Raw genomic sequence first — 23,475 nt, 5'->3', positions numbered from 1 at the left:
TCACAAAGTGAGACAAAATGAGGTTGCCCTAAACATTTGACGGTTCTAATTTTGGCTAATCATTTTTGGTTCTAATTTTTGCTAATGATTTTGAATCAATTTTTCTTTTAGAAGTTTTATATTTTTTAATTTCCTTTTAGAAGTTTTATATATTGTATTTCCTAAATCATAATTGATCCCTTGCATGAACGCATCAATCTAGCCTTGCCTCTTCTCGTTCCAATCCCCCATTCCAACAAACTGACTGAAGAATTAGAGCTTTTTACGAGCAGGAAACTGCATGAACCGCAAGTAAAACAGAATTATCAGTTGCCATATGCAGGACAGAATCGCTGGGATCTTCAGGCTCATTGATGCCGTTCGTCCAAAGTTGGTTCCAAAAAGAAATGACGTCAAAAGTTGGGTGCCAAAAAGAAATGACCTCAAAATGGAGATCATCTCCCCCTTTCTCGGCTATGGTGTCTCTTTAAAAAATAACCAAAAAGAGTGACGGTTCGCTACCCAAACATTTGACTGAGAAAGTTCTAATGCTTAAAAATTTTACAGGTGTCGCTGGTTTCTCTTAATCTTCCTTGGAATCTTGTTTGAGGAAGAGGATGTCTACGGGTTGGGTTTTGGCTTATGCAGGTTTTTGTTGGCTCTGCGATTTTGTTTCTGCTACTGGAATCGTAGAGCCAACAAAAACCTGCCCAAGCACGTAGACATCCTCTTCCTAAAATCAGATTCCGAGGAAGATTCAGAGAAAGTAGCGACAGCAATGTGAACAAAAAGATAAGTAAGAAGACACCCCCACCAAACAAGCAAATCCCTCCTGTCTAAGCTCCCCCAGAACAGTTTAACGCAACCCATCCCAGATAACCCCCAAAAACCTATACCCTGAGATCGAAACAAGGCCGTGCTAAGGGGACCTATTTTATTTATGACCGACTACGATGTTTACTTAAATCGCACCTTCTCGTCGGATTGTTGTCGATGTGTGTCACAGTTTATGCGCCTAATTCTTCTGAGGGCTTCGACGGATGGGTGATTGGAATGTTGGGTCGTGTGACAGATTTCGCCTAGAACATGTGGAAAAGGCATCCTAATCCTATCAAAGTTCATGAATTGTTGTTCTGAAGAATTCTGCCAAAAGTTCCAAGATGAAACAAGAGCAGAAACAAAGCCACCTAACACCTAACTCGCGTGCGGAGCTTTTTGAACATCTGAACCCTTCGGAGTGCTTTCTGATCTGCCTGAAAAGCCTTCAACGGTCTGACCTCGTTGTGGGACGGTGATCGCATTTTTCAATCGCAGGCGTTGCTTTTGAAAGAAGATTTTCGATGATTTTTTAAAGAAGAGAGTACACCACACCGCCTGTTCTTGTAAGAGGGTCTTCAGTCAGACGCGTTTGTCAGATTGGAACCAGAAGAGGCAAGTGGCTGCGAATCCAGCCTGACTGCAGCGGTCTGGTCGACAGTTTTCAGGTCGAGCATTCGTGGAGAAAAGAGAACAGAATATGTAGGCAAGTGAACGTGGGAGATAAGTATCTCCCGCGTTCTTGGCTAGGCAAGATCTAGGAAATAAAAACTTCGTATAGAAATGTGCCGGTTTTTTTTTTTAAGAAAATCCCACCGCTACCATAATGGCCGATTAGGTTTGTTTCATTCAAGATTTAAGCGAGGATTATTTTTAAGTTTGTTTAAGATTTGAGCAAAGACCACGAGAAAGCACAAGAACTTTCTCCGTCGTCTCTCGCGGGGAAATCGGAAACACTTTCTCTCCTCCTCTCTCAGTTCTATTTTAACATGTTCTATTTTAACATGTGAGGGAAGCTGCCGACACAAAAGAGGATGCGCACGTTGACCCGACGAGCTTTTTGAACATCTTTAACACGTGCTCTGGCGATTGGCCTGTCTATGCGGGACTATGGCCGCATTTTTCAATTGCCGCAAATTATCGCCTTCTTTAAACGGACACAAACGTGGCTTTTAAAAAGGCGATGGATTACAGTTCGCATGCCGTCTCCACGTTATTTTCAGTGTCATATTATTCTGTTTTTCAGATTCATGCGCTCATTCTTGAGTGAGCTTTACGCGTTTGTCAGATGAGGTTAGTGGCTGGTCGACAGGTTATTTGGACGTGTTTTCTGATATCCAAAACTGTAGGAGATAAGTACCTCGCACGTTCACTTGGATGTTCTAGGAAATAGAATTAATTCAAAAAGTGTGGCGGTTTTTTTTTTGTTTAAGTAAATTCCACCGCTACCACTTTGTTAAAAACATTAAGTTTGTTTCACTCAGAAAAGATTTAAGCGTGAACTTTCTTCGTCGGTCTCTCGCGGGTGAATCGGAAACACTTTCTTCTTTCCTGCCGCCTTTTCTTTTTATCGCCAAAGTTGGCTCCTCAAAAGAAAAGGGAACCAAAAGGGACACCATAACTGACAAACTAGAATGCAATGAGTCTTAAGATTTCAGGACGCACGCACCACTTCAAAGAACACAAGCCTCGCTGATAACGTCAAGATGAAGCAGAAACAAAGCCGGGCTACAGGGCTACAGAAACTAGCTTAGCTTAGAATGAGCGTGTCAAGCGTATCGTGAAATCCACCTCGAAGCAAGTGAACAAGGTAGTGATCACATTGGTTACGGGCATTGACAAGTTTTGACAAGTTTTAGTCGAATTGGTTGTAGGTTGTATCGGTGAGCTAGTTGAACTAGAACAAACCTAGGATAGATCGATTCAAAACAACTTGCACAGTATGCACGGACGTCCTGGCTTTGGAGCCAGCTTTCGAAATTTTTTGTAAATTTGTAAGTGTCAGTTGTCACATTTTCCTAGCTAGCGAGGAAAGCTTTGCTGTTATTACCAGCATTGGTAAGATATCCATATTCTAAATTTTCCCAGTCATTCCATTTCTGAATGATTTAAAAAAGCCAAGACAAATCGTTTAGGAACACCAAACTCGTTACATGCTTTTTGAATATCCAAACTCACATCTCTTTTATGCTGCCTCTACGCGAAATCCGGAATGCGTTCGGAATATTTGTTATTGAACGTGCTATTTGATCGTCCATCGACTCTGCCTGGCAAATAAATGCCGACAAAAAGACTCCGAATCATTTTCTTCGAAATAAATTTGTTGAAAAATTCCAGAATCTGGAATCAACTCTAGTATCGTTTTGTATCATCACTGAAACAGCGAGAATTCCCGATGGGATAGTTTGGGATAGTTCAGGTGTTTTCAAATTTTTAGCCGTGCTAAAATGATTTACAATGGTTCAGCGCCACCAAACATGGAACTGCCGACGACTCGCTATGCGCAGCTGACGAGCATCTGAACCATTCAGAGTGCTGACCTAAAGATTGGTCTAAAAAGCCTTCAACAATGCAGTTTCTTAGCCTTTCCCCGTTGCGGGACGATAGCTGAAGAAACAAAACGCATGTTTCAATTGCCTCAAATTGTAGTAAATTATCGGTAAAGATAACGATCTGACAATTTGCGATTTGCGTGGCTTTTGAAAAAAGCCGATTTTAGCCGATTATATTTTATTCTTCAAGACCCGAACCTCCAAATTGTTTCCGCCAATTTTTTCCACTCAAGTTTTTCCAAGGATCGCCCGAAAAACCTTGATTCCTTTACAAACAAGATAGCGTTCAATTTACAATTTTCAAGCGTTCTAGCGGGATTAATTAATTAATTAATTTTAGTAATTTAGTAATAAATTTAGTATTTTGTATTTTTTTTTTTACGAATTAAAACAAGTGTGCAAGAAAATCCAGAAAACGTCCTTTCCAAAAAAAGTCCTTTTCAAACAATTTGAATGGGGATTTTAACGCGTTTGGCCGAGCGCTGTATACAAGCCATAATCAGCGAGGCAAAAGGCTGACTCAAGTTTGTGAATTCCTATGGAACCGAAAGCTGGTGGAAAACTTACCAGTGAAGTGGCAAGTGCCCCAATAATTCGACCCAAAAAGAAAAAAAATCCTTTCAAAGGCAAAAAACCTCTTTCAAAGGCACCTACTGAGATACAGGAAGGACAGCACGTCCGCGTCACACAGAGATGTGTCGAACCCAGATCATATGCGATGGAAGCTTTTTGGCTGAACTCCAAAACGTTATACAGCCCCAGAATTAAAACATTCGTCAAGACGAGAGTTGCGTCTGTATCTCGTCCCGTATGAAACAAACACCCTAGCTGAATCCACTGTCAAAAACTTTCGCAACTCTAAATCAAAACTTCTTTCTTAGAACTCGACGCCTGTTCCGTCTGCCTGCTTCCCTCCTGACTACAACTTTGATGTCTTTGAAGTCCAACGTAAACAAATTCCTAACACTAACACTCTAAATATCCACACTACCAAAAATGAAAAAAAAAAAAGATGAATGTACATATTTTTAGATTCAATTTTTAAAAAATCCAATCATTTGAGGCTTTTAGTTTCTGTGGAGATAAAGTTTGGACCATATCAAGTATATATTTGTTTGCAAGTCTCAGCAAAATCCTACACTATTTTTTTTTTCTTTAACCAAATCCCACAAATCGATTTACCACTGAAAAAAGTTGACACGTAACATTTTTCTATCAAGTTTTATTACTTACATGCCAAATTATCAAAAAAACATTGTCACATAGTTATTACTCTTTACAATCTGCTTTACAAGTCACTTTGATTAAATTATAATCTCTTGAAAAAAAAAAGAACTATAGTTCTATTCCTTGTATAGTTCTAATTTAAGTAGTTCTCCATACTTATTCAGAAAAGTATTTATATTTTTTAATTCACTGAAGAATTCAAATGTCTTTTCAGAAAACTGAAAAGAAAAAAATCAGGCTTTCTAGAGAAATGAAGTCTTCCCTTAGTTTTTCTAACTAACGTACCAACTACGACTATGTTTTAACCCCATGTTTTAATCCTTATCTCCAAGGCCAATGGAGTATTCTCGCTCTCCTTCTCTACAATTTGCCACTTTTTAAAAACTTTGTCAATAACGACCAAATTATTGGATAATGCTCCAATTGCTAAGTTGTTATGACACTTTTGTCCCACCATACTCATTTTCTGTCCTCATTTGTGCTCACTCCATCAAAAACTTTCTAAACTTCTTACAATATATCTTATGTATATCCGAAGCAATATGCAAAAAAAAAGTAAAACGGGTGTTAAAGAAAAAAACTGCAATCTTTTGAATACAATTATGGTCCTCTTCGATTATTCAATAGATTTTTTCTCTTATTCCCATTCTAGTTTTTTTTTGCTTCACTTTGATTCAATTCATTCAAAAATAACTTTGCAGTCCCTAACTTATTAGCGACGATTGAATAACAAGTAATCTTGTCTTTTTTTATTTGTTTTGCATGATTGCAGAAACGCTTCATGAATCTCTTTCAGGAACACCAAGGAGATCGGGGGAGCGTTCCACTACTAGACGACACGCGGTTTTTTTCCTTCCATCATTTTGATTCGCTACTACAATTAATAGATTGGTTTTTTTTTTGTTTATCGAATTTTTAATCTCATCTTCTAATCAAATTGATAGAAATATTGATTCGCTGCTCCATACAAAAAATTGCATTTTTTAATTTTTTTTTTTTCTCCTTTGTTCTAGCTTCAACCTCCTTCCTTTTCTAGTTTCAGATAGAAATCATCAGGTTTATTCCATTATTCAAAAGATTCCATTTTTATCTTGTTTTTTTTTCTATCAATTTGATTAGCTGTGCAGATTCAAAATTTGGCAATTTTTGTGTCCTTCGCGTTCTAGATTTTTTGCTTAGCTGCATCGATTATTCAAAAGATTGCATTTTTATCTTTCATACCCGTTTCATTCAAAATATTGCATTTTATTATTTTTTTATATTATTTTTATATTAGTTATCCATAATCGTAATCTTCTAATTGTTTCACCATTCGTCACCATGACAGGATAGGAACACTTAATCTCTTGATTTTTTTGCCTCTGCTTATATTTTTAAGATTGCATTCTTGTTCTTTCTTTTTTTATTGCTTCGCTTTTTTAAACAATAAATGCCTTTTTAAAATGCATTTTTCATCTTTTCTCCTAGTCCTTCTATTAATTTGATTCACTGCTCACATTATTCATTAAAAAAAATTACATTTATTTTATCTCTTGCTTTTTTTTTTTTTTTTTTTTTACTTCAATCAATTTGATTAGCTGCTACTGGAGTTCCATTAGAACTGCATTGTATTTTTTTTGATTCTAGCAATTTGATCAGATTAATTCAAAACATTATTCAAATTCAAATAGTATTCAAAGTACAGCATTTTTTTTTTTTTCTGGAATGATGGAGGATTTGAAGTGTAGATGTGAATGGAGGATTTGAAATGTAGATTTTTTTTCTGGAATGATGAAATAGAAAAGACATGATTTCATTTCCGCATTTCTTTTTTGTTGTTGTTGGCCAGTTGTGTAAAAGTGACACAGCCGTCTCAAAGTGACACTGAGAATTTAGGCATCTCACACATGAATGCATGTGATAATGGAGGATTTGAAGTTAGATCCTAGACAAGAACCTCAAGCCAATCAAGGATTTGAAGTGTAGATCATAGAGAAGAACCTCAAGCCAATCAAGTCCGTCAGGTTGCTGAACAAACAGAGCATCAAGAAGTCAAACATGCTGTGGTTCTTTTCAGGTTGACCAGAACCAGAAACAACAGCCAGAACTGGTGATTGCCAGTTTCCGACCACAGTTATGGTCTTTTGTGTGGTTTTAAGTGACGGCTACATCACATCTTCAAAGTCAGCTCGAAAGTCAACACACAAGTGCTATATGTGGTGATCTCCTGCAATCAGGTGACCGCTGGTAGATTCTAGGTATGGCAGCAAGACTCTCCGCTGGCCCACAAGAAAGAAATCATGGCTTGGCTTCAAGAATGCTATGATTTTATACTCTGACCTGAACGTGCTGGACTAACATGACAACACTAAAGCCAGCCTGATCGCTGAATAGATGTCAGCTTTACTACATAATCAAGTTAGCTGAATTGATTTTTTTCAAGAAAAGTTTTAAAATAAAGTTGTGTTGATTTATTAATTTAATGCAGATTTTATCCTCATCTTTTTAAGTTGATGTTTCATGACGTCTTCCTCAGCCACCAGAGGCTTACTTGCCAAAAACGTGGTGAGATGTAATCAGTAATTGCTGAGGATGCAGTTACGGCGTTTCGATCCCGTCATGGATGAAGTCCAGAGGAATAGTTGGCTGAAACGTCATGAAACAACAACTAAAAAACAAAGACAGTGTGCAAAAACAGTTTGCAAGATGCCACATACAAATTTATGTCTAACCTAAACTAACCTAAACTAACCTAACTAAACCTAACTGCCACATTTATGTCTAACCTAAACTAACCTAACTAAACCTAACTGCCACATAACCTAAATTAATGTTTAGCCATCTTTAACTTTTGGCTACCGTCAAAGACATTTCTTCATTATATTACAACTATATTGCATCTACAGAGGAAGTAGTTCTTATTTTTCCCTCTCTTTCTGCCACCAGTCTACACTCGGAAAATATATACAGTCTTCATTCACCCTTTCTTAACTTTTTAACAAAGCATTAATGTTTCATTTCCCTCACACAAAATAACAACATTAATTTTTCATTTCCCTCACACAAAATAAAGAGTTTTCTATTTTGACTGCGAGGCCTCGAAGCACTCAGAGATAGGTGAATCGCTGAGGAGATGCGACTTGACCACGGCATGCTTTGTTTGCAGCCACCAGAGTACCACATTTACTCCGTTTTCGTTTCGCTGACTTCGGACGATAGGATTGGATTTCAGCAAGGAGTGGCAATTCAAGTATGTGCATGTGTGTGCGTGTGTAAATAGATAAATAAACACATAAACATATATATGCAAAACTCCTTCCTTTTCTAGTTTTAGATAGAAATCATCCTAAGCTTTATGATTTTTTTTTCTTTCTCTCTCGGTCAGTGCAGTTGGCAATCCAGCCGTCTGAGAAAGAATTCACCTGAGAGAGTTAAGATCTATTTTACGATGTAAAAGACAGGTCGTGGAGGCAGAGTAGACAGGCTCGAAGGTGCAGTAAACTGCAAGCTAAATGCACCCAACGGGATAGACCGAGAAAAGAGGTAGTGGTTGGGCGGACGACAGGCGCAGAAAAAAAAACCAAAAAAACAAAAAAAAAAAAAAAAAAAGGAAAAAAGGAAAAGGGGCAGAATGAAGGATAATTCTTTTGGCCAAGAAAGCGGTAAACGCCCGGTGCTAATCGCCAAATACTTGAGTGGCAAGGAGTGTCATGTGTGTATGTGCATGTGTGTGCGTGTGTAAATAGATAAATAAACACATAAACATCCTTCCTTTTCTAGGAAAACACATTTCCGTCCCTTCTTATTGGTCTCAACCCGCTTATAGCTGTTAAAAAAACATGGCCTACTGGTTTCTTTTCTGTTATTTTAACTTATTGTTTTATGCAAATTAAAATAAAGATATTTGGGCTTTGCGACACCAGCGGGCGAACAACACATTTCATAAACAAGTCATGTTGAGAAAAACAGTTTTTGAAAAAAACAAAAGAAAACACACTTAGACCGAACATTTTTGTATTTAAAAAATACACATAAAAGTTTGAGCAATACGCAAACAAAACTATTTTATAGAAAATACAGTTACAAAAATTTTTTTTTTTTTTTTAAACATTTTTTTTAACAAATTTACTTAATAAATTGTACGCAAATTTTTTCCAAATAAAATGAAACATTATCGTTCACTGTGAGTTTAAATAAGAAATACTGCATTCTTATTGTACGCAAATAGTTTTTTGAATATTTGCTTTGATTTTTCTCATTCTTGAAAGCTGGTTTCGACTGCTTCAATATAGATGTACTGTAAAAGAGTAATTAAACATGCATATATATCTTAAAAATATATGATTGGATTAAACACAAACTTATCTGGTCGGAAATAGTTGATGAACAAAAATTTTCAGTTTGGTTGCAAGTTTTACTACGTTTAAAAGGAAATACAGGTTAACCAAATAATTTATAATTGATTGTACGTACATTCCTACAATGTATTTAATTTATAAATATATAAAATTTATAAATATATAAAAAAATAATGCAAAAAGCTAAAACATCTATTTATTCAATTGTGTTGATTTACTTTTCAATTCCTCTGATATCAAAATTGAAGTGGGAAGTTTTCATTTTCTTTCTAGCTGTGCTTTTGACAAAATCATCAGCCAAAATTATTTGTTCCATTGTCTCCATTGTCAGGGAAAGAAATGTTTCCATTGTCTCCATTGTCAGGGAAATATTTGTTCCATTGTTTCCATTGTCAGGGAAATGTTGTTCAACTTTGATTTTTCTCATTCTTGAAAGCTGGTTTCGACTGCTTCAATATAGATGTACTGTAAAAGAGTAATTAAACATGCATATATATCTTAAATCCAAAGTAGCTGAGCAGCGGCTTGGTTCGCACCAATTCTGGCAAATAGCAAACAGGATCTTGTATGCGTTCTATCCCAACTATCATCTCGTCAGCATTAGACAAGGCCAGACTATTTGCAAAGAATTTTGCAGCTAATTCTACCCTCCCTCGACATAGGATTAGTGAATCTCTTGATAAGGTCCCACTTCACAAGATTTCCAGTTACGGTATTACTGGAAATGTTTTCTCAATCATTTCTCTCTGATAGGTTCATAGAGTAGTGGTTGATGGGCAGAAATCAGAGGCCCACAGTATTAATGCTGGGCCCAACTCTCTTCCTGATCTACGTCAATCATCTCCCAAAACACATACTAAGTATGTTGATGACACGATCATCTTATGGCAACACATCAAAGGCCGTAAATGAAAAAGTTCTAATTTTCTCTCCTCTGATCGTGGTACAATGGAGGAAGAGCTAGCTGGTCACTTTTAATGCATCCAAAACCAAGCTTCTATCTTTACATCATCAACGCTCTGATCCCCATCTGGCATCAATTGAAATGGATGGCTCTCGTCTTGGGGAGGCTCCATGTTTTGACAAGCTTCTGACCTTTACTCCTGATCTGAAATGGAACACGTACATCAAATCTGATGCTGGAGACGCTGGGAAAATGGTGGGATCCTTCTACCGCTCCAGAAGATATCTCACTACTGATGCAATTCTCTATGTTTAAAAGCAAAGTACGTCCAAGGATGGAGTACTGCTGCCACATCTGGAGCTGCTAAAAACAGCCTATCCTGCCTTGACTTTGTGGTTTAGTGGTTTACCTGCAACCTCTCTCACACAGAAGAGACGTTGAGAGCCTGTCTTTGTTTTTCCATGGCAGGTGCTCGTCTGAGCTCCAATCCCTCGTGCCCTCCTTGCCAATCTTTCACGAGAAACACCCGTCTAACTGAAACTACCATCAATAATTTTAATTTTCTCCGCTCTTTATCTGTGCTTAAATCCAAACGTAGATTCCATGAGCAAAGCTTCTTTCTTAGAACTGCACGCCAGTGGAACTCTCTGCCACTTGCCTGTTTCCCACCAGACTACAACTTGGACGTCTTCAAGTCCAACATAAACAAACTCTTGACAAACCGCCCCCTTAAGTAAGACACTATCAAAACCCCCAATACTACAATACTATCTTTTCAGTACTTTAGAGCGTGCTTAATTGAAAAAGAACAGTTTTCGTAACCTTTCGTAAAAAAAAAAAAAAAAAATTAATTCATCAATATTTTTTGGAGCCTTTTGGTGTTGAATGGATTTGATTGTATTGAAAGTAACCTAGGTCAAGCACATTCAGATCCGGACTGTTTGCAGACTGGTTAGTTAATGTTTAGCCCTAATCTTGCCAATGTTTAGCCCTAATCTTGCAATCAACGTCGTCTTAGGTATTCCACATGCTTCAGGAGTAGACCTCAAAGTGGTTGTTTTTCTCAAGGGAATGGTGTTTATTTTTGCTAAGTTCACTACACAGAATCCTGATATATCGGACGAACTGTTGCTCGTGACCAAATTCTGCCTACAGTATTTCTTCCGTGCCGAATTTTGTGAATCTTTGATTGCAATCAATCCTCGTTCTAGGATGCGCCCTTCAGACCTTTGTAGCAACGCTTGCTGTTTGTCTTGAATTTGTGAATTCTCTCTTATCACTTCTGTTTTTACCTTCCACATTGGCATCAACTATATTTTCCATATTTATATAGCCACTGCGGGTATTTTTAAAAAGTAGATTACATAACAGTCAACAAAGTAATGTGTATAGATTAAATGACTTTTAAAACGAAAAGTACTATCAGTTACTCCCTAAAACATTGAAATGGCGCATAACAAAACCTAAAACGCAGACAGTTTTAATTCTGATATTGATGGTAGTTTCTGATTTATTTCCCTGTGACCTATTTGCGTTATTATAAAAAGACTAATATTTTAATAAGTTTTTGGGCAATGTAGTTACCAACCTTCCATTTACTTTCTTTTCTTACCAAGGAATCACCACTTATCAGGGCCCAGAGGCCACTCGAGGATGAGGGTGAAAGAGTGTACAGTAGTCAAAGGGATAATATAGTAATCGTTAGAAGTGGAAATTTGGTAAATTGGATTACTTAAAGAGAACTTAAGAACTTGACGATCATATTGTAGTCAGCTGGCAACGGAACAGAGTACAACAGGTGTGCAGTTCTAAGAAAAAAACTTTATGGAATCCATGCTTACATACTTTATGGAATCCATGGCACAGAAAGAGTGGAGGGAAACTATTGATAGTGTTTTCAGCTAGACGAGGGGAGACCATAGATTGGAGCTCAGATGAGCAATGTGTCTTCTGTGAAAATGGCATCCCCTATGAGGATGCCAAGTTTATTTTGAACTATATGAAGGCTGGATAGATATTTCTAGCAGCTCCTGCCCAGATATCTACTGGATCGATAGAAGGATACCACCATTTTTCCAGCGACATTAGCAACGGATTTGATGTACGTATTTCATTTCAGAAGCTTGTCAAAATATGGAGCCTCCTCAAGACGAGAGCCATTCATTTCGATTGATGCCAGATGGGGATCAGAATGTTGATGATAGAAGCTTGGTAGCACTAAAAGTAACCAGCCACTCCCCCCCCCCATTGTACTACATGCTCAAGATCAGAGGAGAGAGAATCAGAGAGAACTTCGTTGTGCTGCTATAGATGTCTTCAAGTGATCTAAGGATGTGATTTGGAAGATCATTGATGTAGATCAGAAAGAGTGGACCTCTGAGAGACTTCAGCATTAATACTATGAGCTTCTGATTTCTGCTCATCAAGCACTACTCTTATGAACCTATCAGAGAAAAAGGATTTAATAATTGAAAAGACATTTCCAGCTATACCATAGCTGGAAATTTTGTGAAGTAGATTTTTACGCCATACCCTAGAAAGGAAACTTTGCTAATCCTATGAGATACGAGAGGCGTGCAATAAGTAATGCCCTTGATCCACAGTAGAGAAATGAAACTTGGCACAGTTGTTAGTCTTTCTCCACATAGGAACCACCCAGAGTTATGCATTTCTCCCCGCGTTTGATGCAGCTCTGGAGACCGTTTTTGTCCTCCAACAACGACATGACTTCAGAAATCAAGGGAAACGCTTTCCTTTCAAAAACTTCATGGCTGGGAAGAGGTGAAAGTCAGAGGGTGCAAGGTTAGGAGAGTAGGGAGGATGGGGAAGGATTTCATAACCACATGCCTGTGTTTCTGATCTGGCGACATGCGAGTTGTGGACCGGAGTGTTGTCCTGCAGGAGGAGGGTACCTTTGCTGATCTTGCCCCGCCTCTTGATTGTGGTACCCTTTGCCAGAAAATCTGTCATCACTACTCCGTCCTGGTCCCAGAAAACTGTGAGCATGACCTTGTCAGCGGAAGACTGCACCCTTGCCTTCTTTGGAGGTGGTGAGTCCAAGTGCTTCCACTGCATTGACTGAGCTTTGGTCTCTGGATCATAGTGATGGACCCAGGTTTCATCCTGTATAATCAGTCTTTTGAAAAACTTTGACACACCTCCAAATTCATCCTCGAGCACTCAACACGTTCTTGCTTCAGGAATAGTGTGAGCAACTTAAGAATCCATCTGGCAGACACCTTATGGTCATGAATGATAGTTTCCACAGACCCTCTTCTAATCTTGACATCTTGAGCATGGCAACCTCAACTTGACGGACAGATGCCTCATCAATGGCAGAAGGAGGGGGGGGGTCTGGGAGCTGTGTCCACAGACTTCCGGCCATGTTTAAATTCACGATGCCAGCGTTTTACAAGGTCATATGATGGGGCATTATCACCAAAGTTTCTTTCATTTCATCAAAAGTTTCCTGTGGTGTGCGTCCTTTCAAATACAAAAACTCGGATCACTGCTCGACATTCAACAGGCTCCATTTCACACCTGACTCAGTTCAAACACCTTTTAAGAAATTTTAATTTTTTATCAGCTAAGGGGAAATGTAATATTTCATATTGTACAATTTTTTTTACAATTTTTTGTCATTTCTTTCATGAGGCGGGTTCTTAATTCTTAACCATTTCAGAAAAAAACAGTGATAAGATGAAAATAAGAATTACATTTTATGCACATAAAATATGTTTACACATGTAAACACAAAAAATGTTCTCGATGCATATACCATTTTTTAACAAATTACCTCAGTCTAGAAGGATTTCTCCTACTTCAGCATTTTCCAATAATTCTTCATAAATATTTAATTGTTCTTTTGTGGTTATGGTGGTGGAAGAATTTATTTTTTTATACGGAAAAATTGATGCTGATATATCAGCCCATTTCATTTTAACTGTTTTAAATTGTATTTATTTAAACTTTTTTAATTGTATTTATTTAAACTTTTTTTTTTATTTTACATTCTTAATTTCCTCTAATTTACTAATTTCACTAATTTACAAAACTAACATAAGAAATACATTTTCTTTGCTTTTGCTCCAAAATAACATGCATAAATTATATTAAATGTTTCCAGTTCACATGTAAACAAAACTAGATTCCAGAGGAATTTTTCCGGGGAAGGGGGGGGGGAGAGAGAGAGGAAGAGACACAAACATGCAAGCATAAAAAAACAATAAGAAAAAAAAATTAATTCAAAGAGAATATTTTTAGTTAACACCTTTTTATATCTCTTCAGGTTATGCTGAGAAACAGATGCTGCTAGTTAATAAATAACTGCTGAAAAAAATCATTTCATTCAGATAAAAAAAAAAAGAAAATAGCTAATATCTAAAAACATTTAAATTTCAATGTCAAAAAAAGTCATGTGACTATTTCTAAGCATAATTTGAAGGAAATAACTTTAACAAGATTTTAATTTGGACATTTCATTTTTTTCTGTATTATGTAAACACTTTGCATGTTTTTGTGCGATTCTTGCCTGTGTGATTTACACATTCCTTTTAATTTATTATCAATCTAATAGTTATTGAAATAAAAAATATATACAAATGAAAATTTTATTTCTTTTTGTATATAAAAACGTGCAAAAATAATTTACAATCCAAAAGGACAATACTGCATTATTTTTGCTTATACAATTACATAAATTAGTTGTTTTATTATTATCGGGAAAGCTGATCTTATTTGTTGCAAAGTTTTGATTTGAAAATTCAAATACTTCTTTTGGCTTCTGTTTCTACGACACTTTCTGGTGGATTCTTCTATGTCTATGCTGAGATAGACTTTATCATCATTGATCAAACAAGACATTTACACAGAAACAATATATATATTATATTAGGATACAATTTTTCAAGGATGGCTTATTTACTTGAAGTATTAAAGTTTACATTTTATTACATCTACTGTGGCACACTTCATAATGACTTGCATAATTTGTTAAAACTCCAATTTAATTCATTCAGGCATCTCACTTTTGACCTGTGATCACTGTGATAGTCACCTTCTGGTTTCGGTTGCCTGACCAGAAAGTTTGTGCAAGAAGTCTTCGCAATGCAACAGCTGTAATAGTATTACTACTATAATTACCACTGCTTTGCTATCTATATTTTTTATTGTTAATTATAATTTGATAATTTCCAGGCAACAATAAGTTTGATATATCTATTGATGAATTTTAAACAGTTTATTATCTTTAGAAAAATGTTTATCTTGCAAAATATTTGCCCAATCTGTTTTTCTTTATTAGGTGGTTAAGCCATATTTCATTTACTGCTATTTTTATCATTATTTATCATGTTAGCTTATTTAGCAAAAGCTTTCTCCAAATCAATAGGTTCTACTTTTTATGAAGATACTTCTCTTGCATTTTTCCCAGGCTAAATATAGTAACAGTATTTTTTGCCCAGGTATAAAATTTCATTTATATTTGCCCAATTATTCTTTCAGAATCTGATTCCTTAGCTTTAAGCCTCTGTAATTAACTCTAGCCAAATTTACTTTTGTAACAGTTTATAATTATATCAAGATCCCAGTCTTCAGGCAGATGAAAGTTACATGGTCACAAAATGATATGAAAATGATACAAGGGGTGTGTAATGCAAGTCTTGATGGGAGGATGAACTCACAGGAAAATTAAATCTGGACAGTATACAGAGATATATGCAGTATTGACAATCTTGTTGATTTGAAAGAATGGATGAAAGTTCTGGGTTAGATGTAGAACAGTTGAGGTCGCAGAGTCAGTTGACAGGAAAAAGCCAAGGAAAACATGAAGGGGGGAGTGATAAGGATTGATTTGAGAGAAAAAGGGTTCAGACCAGGATCAAAACGTAATATCTGTTCTGATGTTGCACTTAACTTTTTTCTTCACATTTTTGGTCTCGGTTAATGGAGAAGAAATTCTTCATGACATACATTTTTTATTTTTGTTACTAACCAGAGTGTTCCTTTTTGGGGAGCTGTCCCCCTCCCCATCCACATTAAAAACCGACCTTGTTGGGAGGCATGTAAAAAAAAAAAAAACAAAAAAAAAACAAAAAACTGGTAGAGTAAGTCAATTTCTAAAAGTCATCCAACACACGCCAGTATGTAAAACAAATTTTAAGCTGAAAATATTTTGATTGTTTTCTTTAATGCATGAAATAATCTAATATCATATTGTATGAAAATACTGTTATGTTCTTTGTGTTTCTTTTATTTATTTTTTTTTGCATTTTTTTTGCATTTTGCATAATATTTGTTTACCAATTTTTTCTTTATTTTGTTTTATAAAAAGAAAGTTCAAGATAATAAAAATTTGGCCCATAGATTATCTGAGGGTTGAGGAGGCATCACCCAACAGTTTGGTAATCGGCTGGCACCAGGGGTGTCCTCTGGTACTAAAAAATTGTCCCATTCTCTCCTGGAAAAGAAAAATTAATAAGTTTTTTTTTATAAAGACTTAAATAATGGTGATTGAGGGAAGAGATTATTAATAGATTTTGGAAGTCTATCATAATACGAAAGAGACTGAATAATAAAAAAAAATATGATACGACAAAGACATGTTTTGATATCTGTTGGTCACCAATGATGTGTGTATGCAAATGTGCTTATATCAAAACAGCTTTACATGTACATCAGTAAAACTGAGGCTTTTGCACACATGTATTAAAAGAACACCTTCATTCAGTAAGTACTTTTCCACATGTCAAAACTCAAAGATATAAAAGTTAATCAGAATCAATCCAAACACAAACCAAATATTAATAAAATCAATAAATTAATAATAAACTAGAATGTTAGTATTTTTTATATTTGCTCACATTCATCATTGTTTTATCTAACATGCTAGGCTTATTGATAGGGATATCAACTTGCTATCCTAATTTTACACTATACAACCTGCTGTATAAATCAGAAATATCAAGTCTATTAAATAATATATATAAATAAATATCAATAAGTAAATTCTGTTGAACTGATTTTGATTATAAAATCTAAATTTGAAATAAAAATTATTACTCAGGATTTATTAGAATAAATTTTTTTAAAATCAATTCTCCAAAATTATTTCTTTAACTTTTTCTCAAGTATAAAACTCAGAACTGAGACAATAGCATCTACTGATCAGCTTGTCAGTTATCAGTGTGATTCTTGAGAAAATGATTATTTCATAGAGCTTGTGGAACAGAGTGCAATTAGGCAGTAGTTTTCTAATATCCCTAAATGATTTAACGATCAGAGATGTGTCACATTTTAAGTCTGTGTCTTGTAGACAGACAAAACTTGGTCAACTATTGGTAGAGCTTATCAAAGTTCAACAGAAGCTCACGATGAATTCCATTTGAATGAAATCTTAATCAATTTGAACGTTATCAGGAACTTCTCTACAGTGAAACTGTCCCTCAGGAGTTCCATTTAAGAAAGTTTCCTAATGCTAACCCTGAAACAGACACTAGAAGCTTTTGTATGTGTCAGTAACGCAGTTAATGTGTTCTGATTTGAACCCAACTTACTTGCGTTAGGTAAATGTAGAGAGGTCAAAGGGGTTGCCAATGACACATATCAAACTCAGTGACTTCTATTAACAAAATGTGCACCTGTGTTGCTAAGAAGTACGGGCCAGTTAATGGGGGTTACCAACCGCCACACATACACCCCGATATAAATAGAAACACACATTGGAGTCATTCCATGCCAATTCATCAGGCCATTACACCCACCGACACTGAATTACTTGAAATTTGGCACAAATATTACCTTCATGAGTTAGGAAAATTTGCCAAATTATTTGGTCCAAAACCTTACCGTTCAGATTTTAGGGGGGTGTAAAAATTGCATATTTTGCTTCTAAATTTATGCTGCAAAACGTCACAAAATTTCAGTGTTTTATAAAATTAAAAAAAAAAAATAATACTTCCACTTATTCAATATTTCTGAAATTTGGTAGGAAGGGCATTTAAGGACTGTAGAATCCGAATATGTAATTATTTTAACCCCATACCTGGTAGAAAATAAAATTTTGCTCAACCAAAAGCATGTTCCCCAAATCATCAATTTTTTTACCTATGTAGCTTACAGTCAGTCTAGAGAAAATATGTTCTCTTCAATTTTCATCAAACTGCGTAAGTTCTCAAAAAAAAAAAAAAAAAAAAAAAATTGTGAGGGTTTCTAGCCTACTTTAGAAGATATGGCCCTTGAAGTTTATCTTTTTTTTTTCTATGTACGTTTATCTTTTTTTTTCTATGTATTCAGTGAAAGATTGATAAAGACAATCATCCTAATGTTCCCAAACTTCTCAAATGTTCATATTGTGTTAAGTAATTTCTTAAACTATTCAATAAGATAATCTTTGTTAATTTAAAAAGAAAATAATTTAAATATATTTTGCAGATATTGCATTTTGTATGGTACGGACAGATTGTGATAAACATTTATAGAGTTTTTGTAGATAGATATGGTACGGACAGAAGTGATAAACATTTATAGAGTTTTTGTAGATAGCATTAAACTTCTTTTTTTTTTTTTTTTTTTTTTACAATTTTTCAAAAAGTTATTTCCATTAAACTAAAACCTTTTTTTTCATTTAGAAGAAATTTATAATAAAATGTATTTTTCAATAGTTTGAAACACTAAATTTGTTGGAGACTTTAAACATAAGATCTCTGATAGGTAATAATTGTAATAAATTTAGAATTAGGCCAACCAACTCTGAATGACCCTCCTGGAACATGTGTGTGGCACCTAAAATATTTATTGGTCCTTTTTCATCTAATATTCAAAGATAGAGGTGGCATTTCCAACTTGGATTTTTTACAAGTTACACAGAATAATTGAAGTAGTTTTTTTTTTTTTTCAGATAAAGATGAATTGTTCTATTTGTACTGAGCTAACAGTTGAAACAAATACTAATTTATTCCATGATAAACAGTTTGGATTAATTTCAGTGGATCATTTGGATGCAATGGATATAAAGCTTATTGCCTATAGGACAGGACTTGATGAGGATAAAATACAAACTATCTGTGACCATCACAATCAAACCTTGTTAACTAAGTAGGAGTGGCTTGAAAAGAGTTGTTGCAATCCATTTAAAAATCATTAGCAAATTAAAGGCAGTTTGAAAGCAATTTCTTTGAAGTTGGCAGATAAAGCAAAAGCTAAGTTGTTACTTATTCCAGGCAAGAAACTGTCTTAATTGTCGAATACGAATCAGCAAACTTCTTGATGATGAAAAACAAAGGCGTGTATCGGATGTGGAAATGCAAGAGCTTGATGCAAGTACTTTGAGGGAAACAGAGAAGACAAATATCAATGAATGTTTCTCTGCTATTGGAATTTCTCCAATGAAAACAAAAGGGCTTCATGACTCTAGAAAGGCCTGTTTCTGCAATACAAAGTATTAAGACCAAAGTCAGTAGGTCAGTAAACATTGACTCTGAACTGTTACGTGATGAACCTTTAAAATTAAAAAAATGAGATTTTAGATAAAGTTAAGTGCTTTGATATAATGATAGAGGTTCTTGCAGCAAAAGTAAAGATTGTGGAATCCACTAAAATGAACATACAGATCTTGACACTTGCTCCTACCGATTGATCACACAAAAATGTATTTGGTGTTTCAGAACATATTGTATGCAAGGCTCACAAATTGTGTTTGGAAAGCGGTATTTTAGCTGTGTCAGAACAAAAAAAAGGCAAGTCTTTACCTGCTGATATTGTAGAGTTAGGGCAAGCATTTTATCAAGATGATGAGTACATTTGATTGATGCCAGGAAGGAAAGACTGTTAGTATTAAACGTAATTTACATTAGCAAAAGAGACTCATATTGATTGTGCAACCTAAATGAGCTCTTCAGAGCATTCAAGGAACAGAACCCAACAGTATCTTAAGGGTTTTCAAAATTTTGTAGTCTTAGACCAAAATGGTGTCCTTGCTGGTAGTGCAGGTACACATGCTGTATGTGTATCCACCCAAACATCAAACTATTACTGAAACCACTAAATGTACTGTATCAAGATCTGAAGTATATTGTCTGCAATACAAGTAATAGACAGTGTATGATTCATAGGTGCCCAAATTGTCCTAAATCATCACAGAAGCTGGAAAAATTTCTTTACGACACCCTTGAAGAATTGTATTGCTAATGAAAACTATTGGGTTCTTCCAATGAACAACAAGTGACAGGTCAACTTTAATAATTCACAAGGAATCCTGTCAAGCTTATGTGGATTTAGTTATTTTGCAATTAAATAAATTTGCATCTCATTCCTAAATCACAATCCAGATATTTAAAGCAAAAAAAGGAGATATCAGTGATAATGAAGTTTTATTTCTTGGGGATTTTGCTGAAAATTACAAATTTGTTGAAGATGAGATCCAGAGTTTTCATTGGAGTACCTCTCAATGTACTTTACACCCAGTTGTACTCTATTTTAAGCTTGAAAATACAATGCAAAGTTAATGTTTTTGTATTATATTGAGTGACAATTCCCATGATGTGGCATTTGTTTATATGATACAAAAAAACATTATCGAGGTGATCAAGGCAAATGTGAAAAGTATTGAATATTTTACAGATGGTTGTGGTGCAATCATCAAAAAGATTTTGGAACTTGTTTGCAACTAGTCATGGTAAACAACCATGTGATGGCATAGGTGGGACAGTGAAAAGGATAGTAGCAAAAGAAAGTCTACGAAGACCAAATTCCAAACACATCCTTTCCACAGAAACTATGTTTGTATACTGCAAATCTGCGATTGAAGGAATCAAATTCATTTTGATTAAAAAGAAGTTGAGGAAGCAAGGAGAAGTCTCACTATTAGATTTGAAAATGCATCCACAGTTCCAGGGACAAGAAGTTTTCATCAGTTTATTCCACTCGACAGAGATAAAGTAACCATGAAACAATGTAGTGAAGATGAAAACTATGAATTGATATATGACTTCTCTATTGAAGTTGAAGAAAAACTGTCATACCTGCAACAAACATTCTGAAGAATGTTTGTTGCAGGTATGACAGTAATGTTTGGACTGGCATGGTCCTAGAAATTAATATGGAAAATAAGGACTCGATGATTAAGTTCATGCATCCAGCTCTTCCATCACATTCATTTTATTGGAAAGAGGATTTTAAGGATATATGTTTTGTGCTATTAACAAATATTCTGTGCACTATTGATGTCCCTACAACACCAAATGGTAGTTTATCATTTGTCCAAAGTGAATAAATTATCTGTGCAAAAAATTGTGTACAAAACAATTTAATCTATGTACACAACAAAATTTGGTGCACCGCATAGTTTAAAATTTGTATATCATTATTACTTTCTTCTAAATGAAAAAAAAATGTTTTAGATTAATGAAAACTTTTTGAAAACTTGTAAAAAAATATAAAGAATTTTTAAAGTGATGAAATTGAAAGCATTTCTTATGGATAAAAAAAATGTTTAGTACCAATTACAAATATTCTAAGTTTTAAAAATTCACATGCATTTAAAACAAAAAAATCATTTTTTTGTTTCGTGAAAATTATGAAATTAATTTTTTTAATTCAATCAGAAATAATTTCTTTTAATTTAATGTTTAATGCCATCTATAAAAACTAAGTGTTGATCCTGATGCATGAGTCAATGTTTATCACTTGTTGAAGACAATCCATACAAAATGCAATATCTGCAAAATATATTTAAATTATTTTCTTTTTAAATTAACAAAGACTATCTTATTGAATAGTTTAAGAAATTACTTAACACAATATGAACATTTGAGAAGTTTGGGAGCATTAGGATGATTGTCTTTATCAATCTTTCACTGAATTACTGCGCGTACATAGAAAAAAAAAAGATAAACTTCACAGGGCCATATCTTCTAAAGTAGGCTAGAAACCCCTCACAATTTCTTTTTTGAGAACTTACGCAGTCATAGTAGATGCTATAAAAAAATATGAAAATTGAAGAGGACATATTTTCTCTAGACTGACTCCAATCTCTGATCCCCCCCCCTCACCAATCTTTCACGAAAAACACCCATCTAGCTGAAACTACTGTCAATAATTTTCCCCACTCTTTATCTGTACCTAAATCAAAATGTAGATTCCATGAACAAAGCTTCTTTCTTAGAACTGCACGCCTGTGGAACTCTCTGCTGCTTGCCTGTTTCTCTCCTGACTTCAACTTGGATGTCTTCAAGTCCAACATAAACAAATTCCTGGTGAAGCGCCCCCTTAAGTAATGACACTTTATCAAATCTCCAATACTAACTATTACTACGATACTATCCCATTGATTACTATTCACGCAATAACCATTATCCCAGAGTAGCTTCTGGACCTTGATACTTATCAATTTATCACTTATTGTGACCTCCATGTAAAAAAAAAAAAAAGACGTAACCAAATAATACACATCATTAGATTTAACTACACTGACATATAAACAGAACAAACTTGTTTAACATCATTTAAGTTTTGACTACAATGCCACAAAGGAACACAAAAATCAACATTTTTCTTTTAATGATATAGTCTTAGAAGTTCATCACTGGTGAACTGGTTCAGGTTTCAATATGAAACTTCACTAAAAGAAATGAGGAAATTTTAACTGACTTGTTTATTAACAAGTCAGTTAAAATTTCCTCATAAAATTTAGTTTTATTGAAATTCATTTTGATAATTTCAAAATGAACACAATTTCTCAAAAATATTTAAGAAAAATGGCCAAAATTTTTGAAAAAAAAAATATATCACCATTACATGAGTATGTTTAAAGAAAAGAATTAAATAGCCCAATTTTTCTTTTACTCATGCAAGGAATGAAAACAATAACTATTTAATCACCTTTTTTCATACAATTTCAGAAACAGGATCTGTATATTCTTATTCATAATTTAACATTGGCAATTATCATTTTTCAAGCAATTCTGTCAGCAGTTATTCACGTATTTTCATGACAGGTTGATCGGAGTGGTAAATATTAAAATTGATGTTATTTAAGTTTTTTTAAAATTAAACTAGTTTCTAACGCAAACCTTAAAAGTCTCGTCTTTCCTAATTATTTAAGCTAGTTGGAGGAAGGATAGATGAATTCATACTTTTCCCAAGAGTATTATTAAAAATGATATAACATGATGAGTCGACAGTCCACATATAAAATTATGAAAAGCATTCATGTGAACTATACATGCTCATAATTTCACATTTCAATCTGTAAATATATAGGTAAAACAAAAGCAAAGTGAAATATTAAAATGAAGATAGCAGAAATGTTTGCAAGTACTTACCTGATTTGTATAAAGGTTTCCCAGTTATCTTCAGCTTGGCTATAAAATTTCATGAAAGGATAAAGCTGATCATCATCATCTATTGTTCCTTAAAATAAAATTTTATAAAAAAAAAAAAAAAATGAACACTCTCGAAAAATTCAGCTGAAACAAATTGTTGCCATTTCATCTATTTTATTGAATAGTTTTATTCAGAAATACTTATCTTTAAAAATAAATTCCATATTTTTGATATATAAATGATATTCATAGTTGTTATATTTGATATATATTTTTAAATCATGAAATTTCTTAAGAAATGTAAAGAAAATTATTTTATTTAAGATAGGATATAGTTTGTA

At 34.5% G+C, this 23,475-nt stretch overlaps 1 protein-coding gene across 1 annotated transcript in view; it reads right to left on the bottom strand.

The window, feature by feature from the left end:
• Window positions 1-15,983: 15,983 nt before the first annotated feature.
• The window catches only part of LOC145269030 (uncharacterized), a 202,028-nt gene continuing 194,536 nt past the window's right edge, over window positions 15,984-23,475 (bottom strand). The window contains exons 8-9 of the mRNA XM_080124624.1: window positions 23,135-23,222; window positions 15,984-16,272 (exon numbers count right to left, since the gene is read on the bottom strand). Of these exons, the coding sequence (XP_079980750.1) occupies window positions 16,152-16,272; window positions 23,135-23,222 (209 nt within the window). The 3' untranslated portion in view covers window positions 15,984-16,151. The remainder of the gene's footprint in view (window positions 16,273-23,134; window positions 23,223-23,475) is intronic.

Source organism: Euprymna scolopes, chromosome 4 (assembly GCF_053919585.1).
Source record: "Euprymna scolopes isolate OS-2025 chromosome 4, ASM5391958v1, whole genome shotgun sequence".
NCBI classification, from domain to species: Eukaryota; Metazoa; Mollusca; class Cephalopoda; order Sepiida; family Sepiolidae; genus Euprymna; species Euprymna scolopes.
Note: the sequence above shows the minus strand (reverse complement) of the source record. Positions and strands in the feature narration are given on the sequence as shown.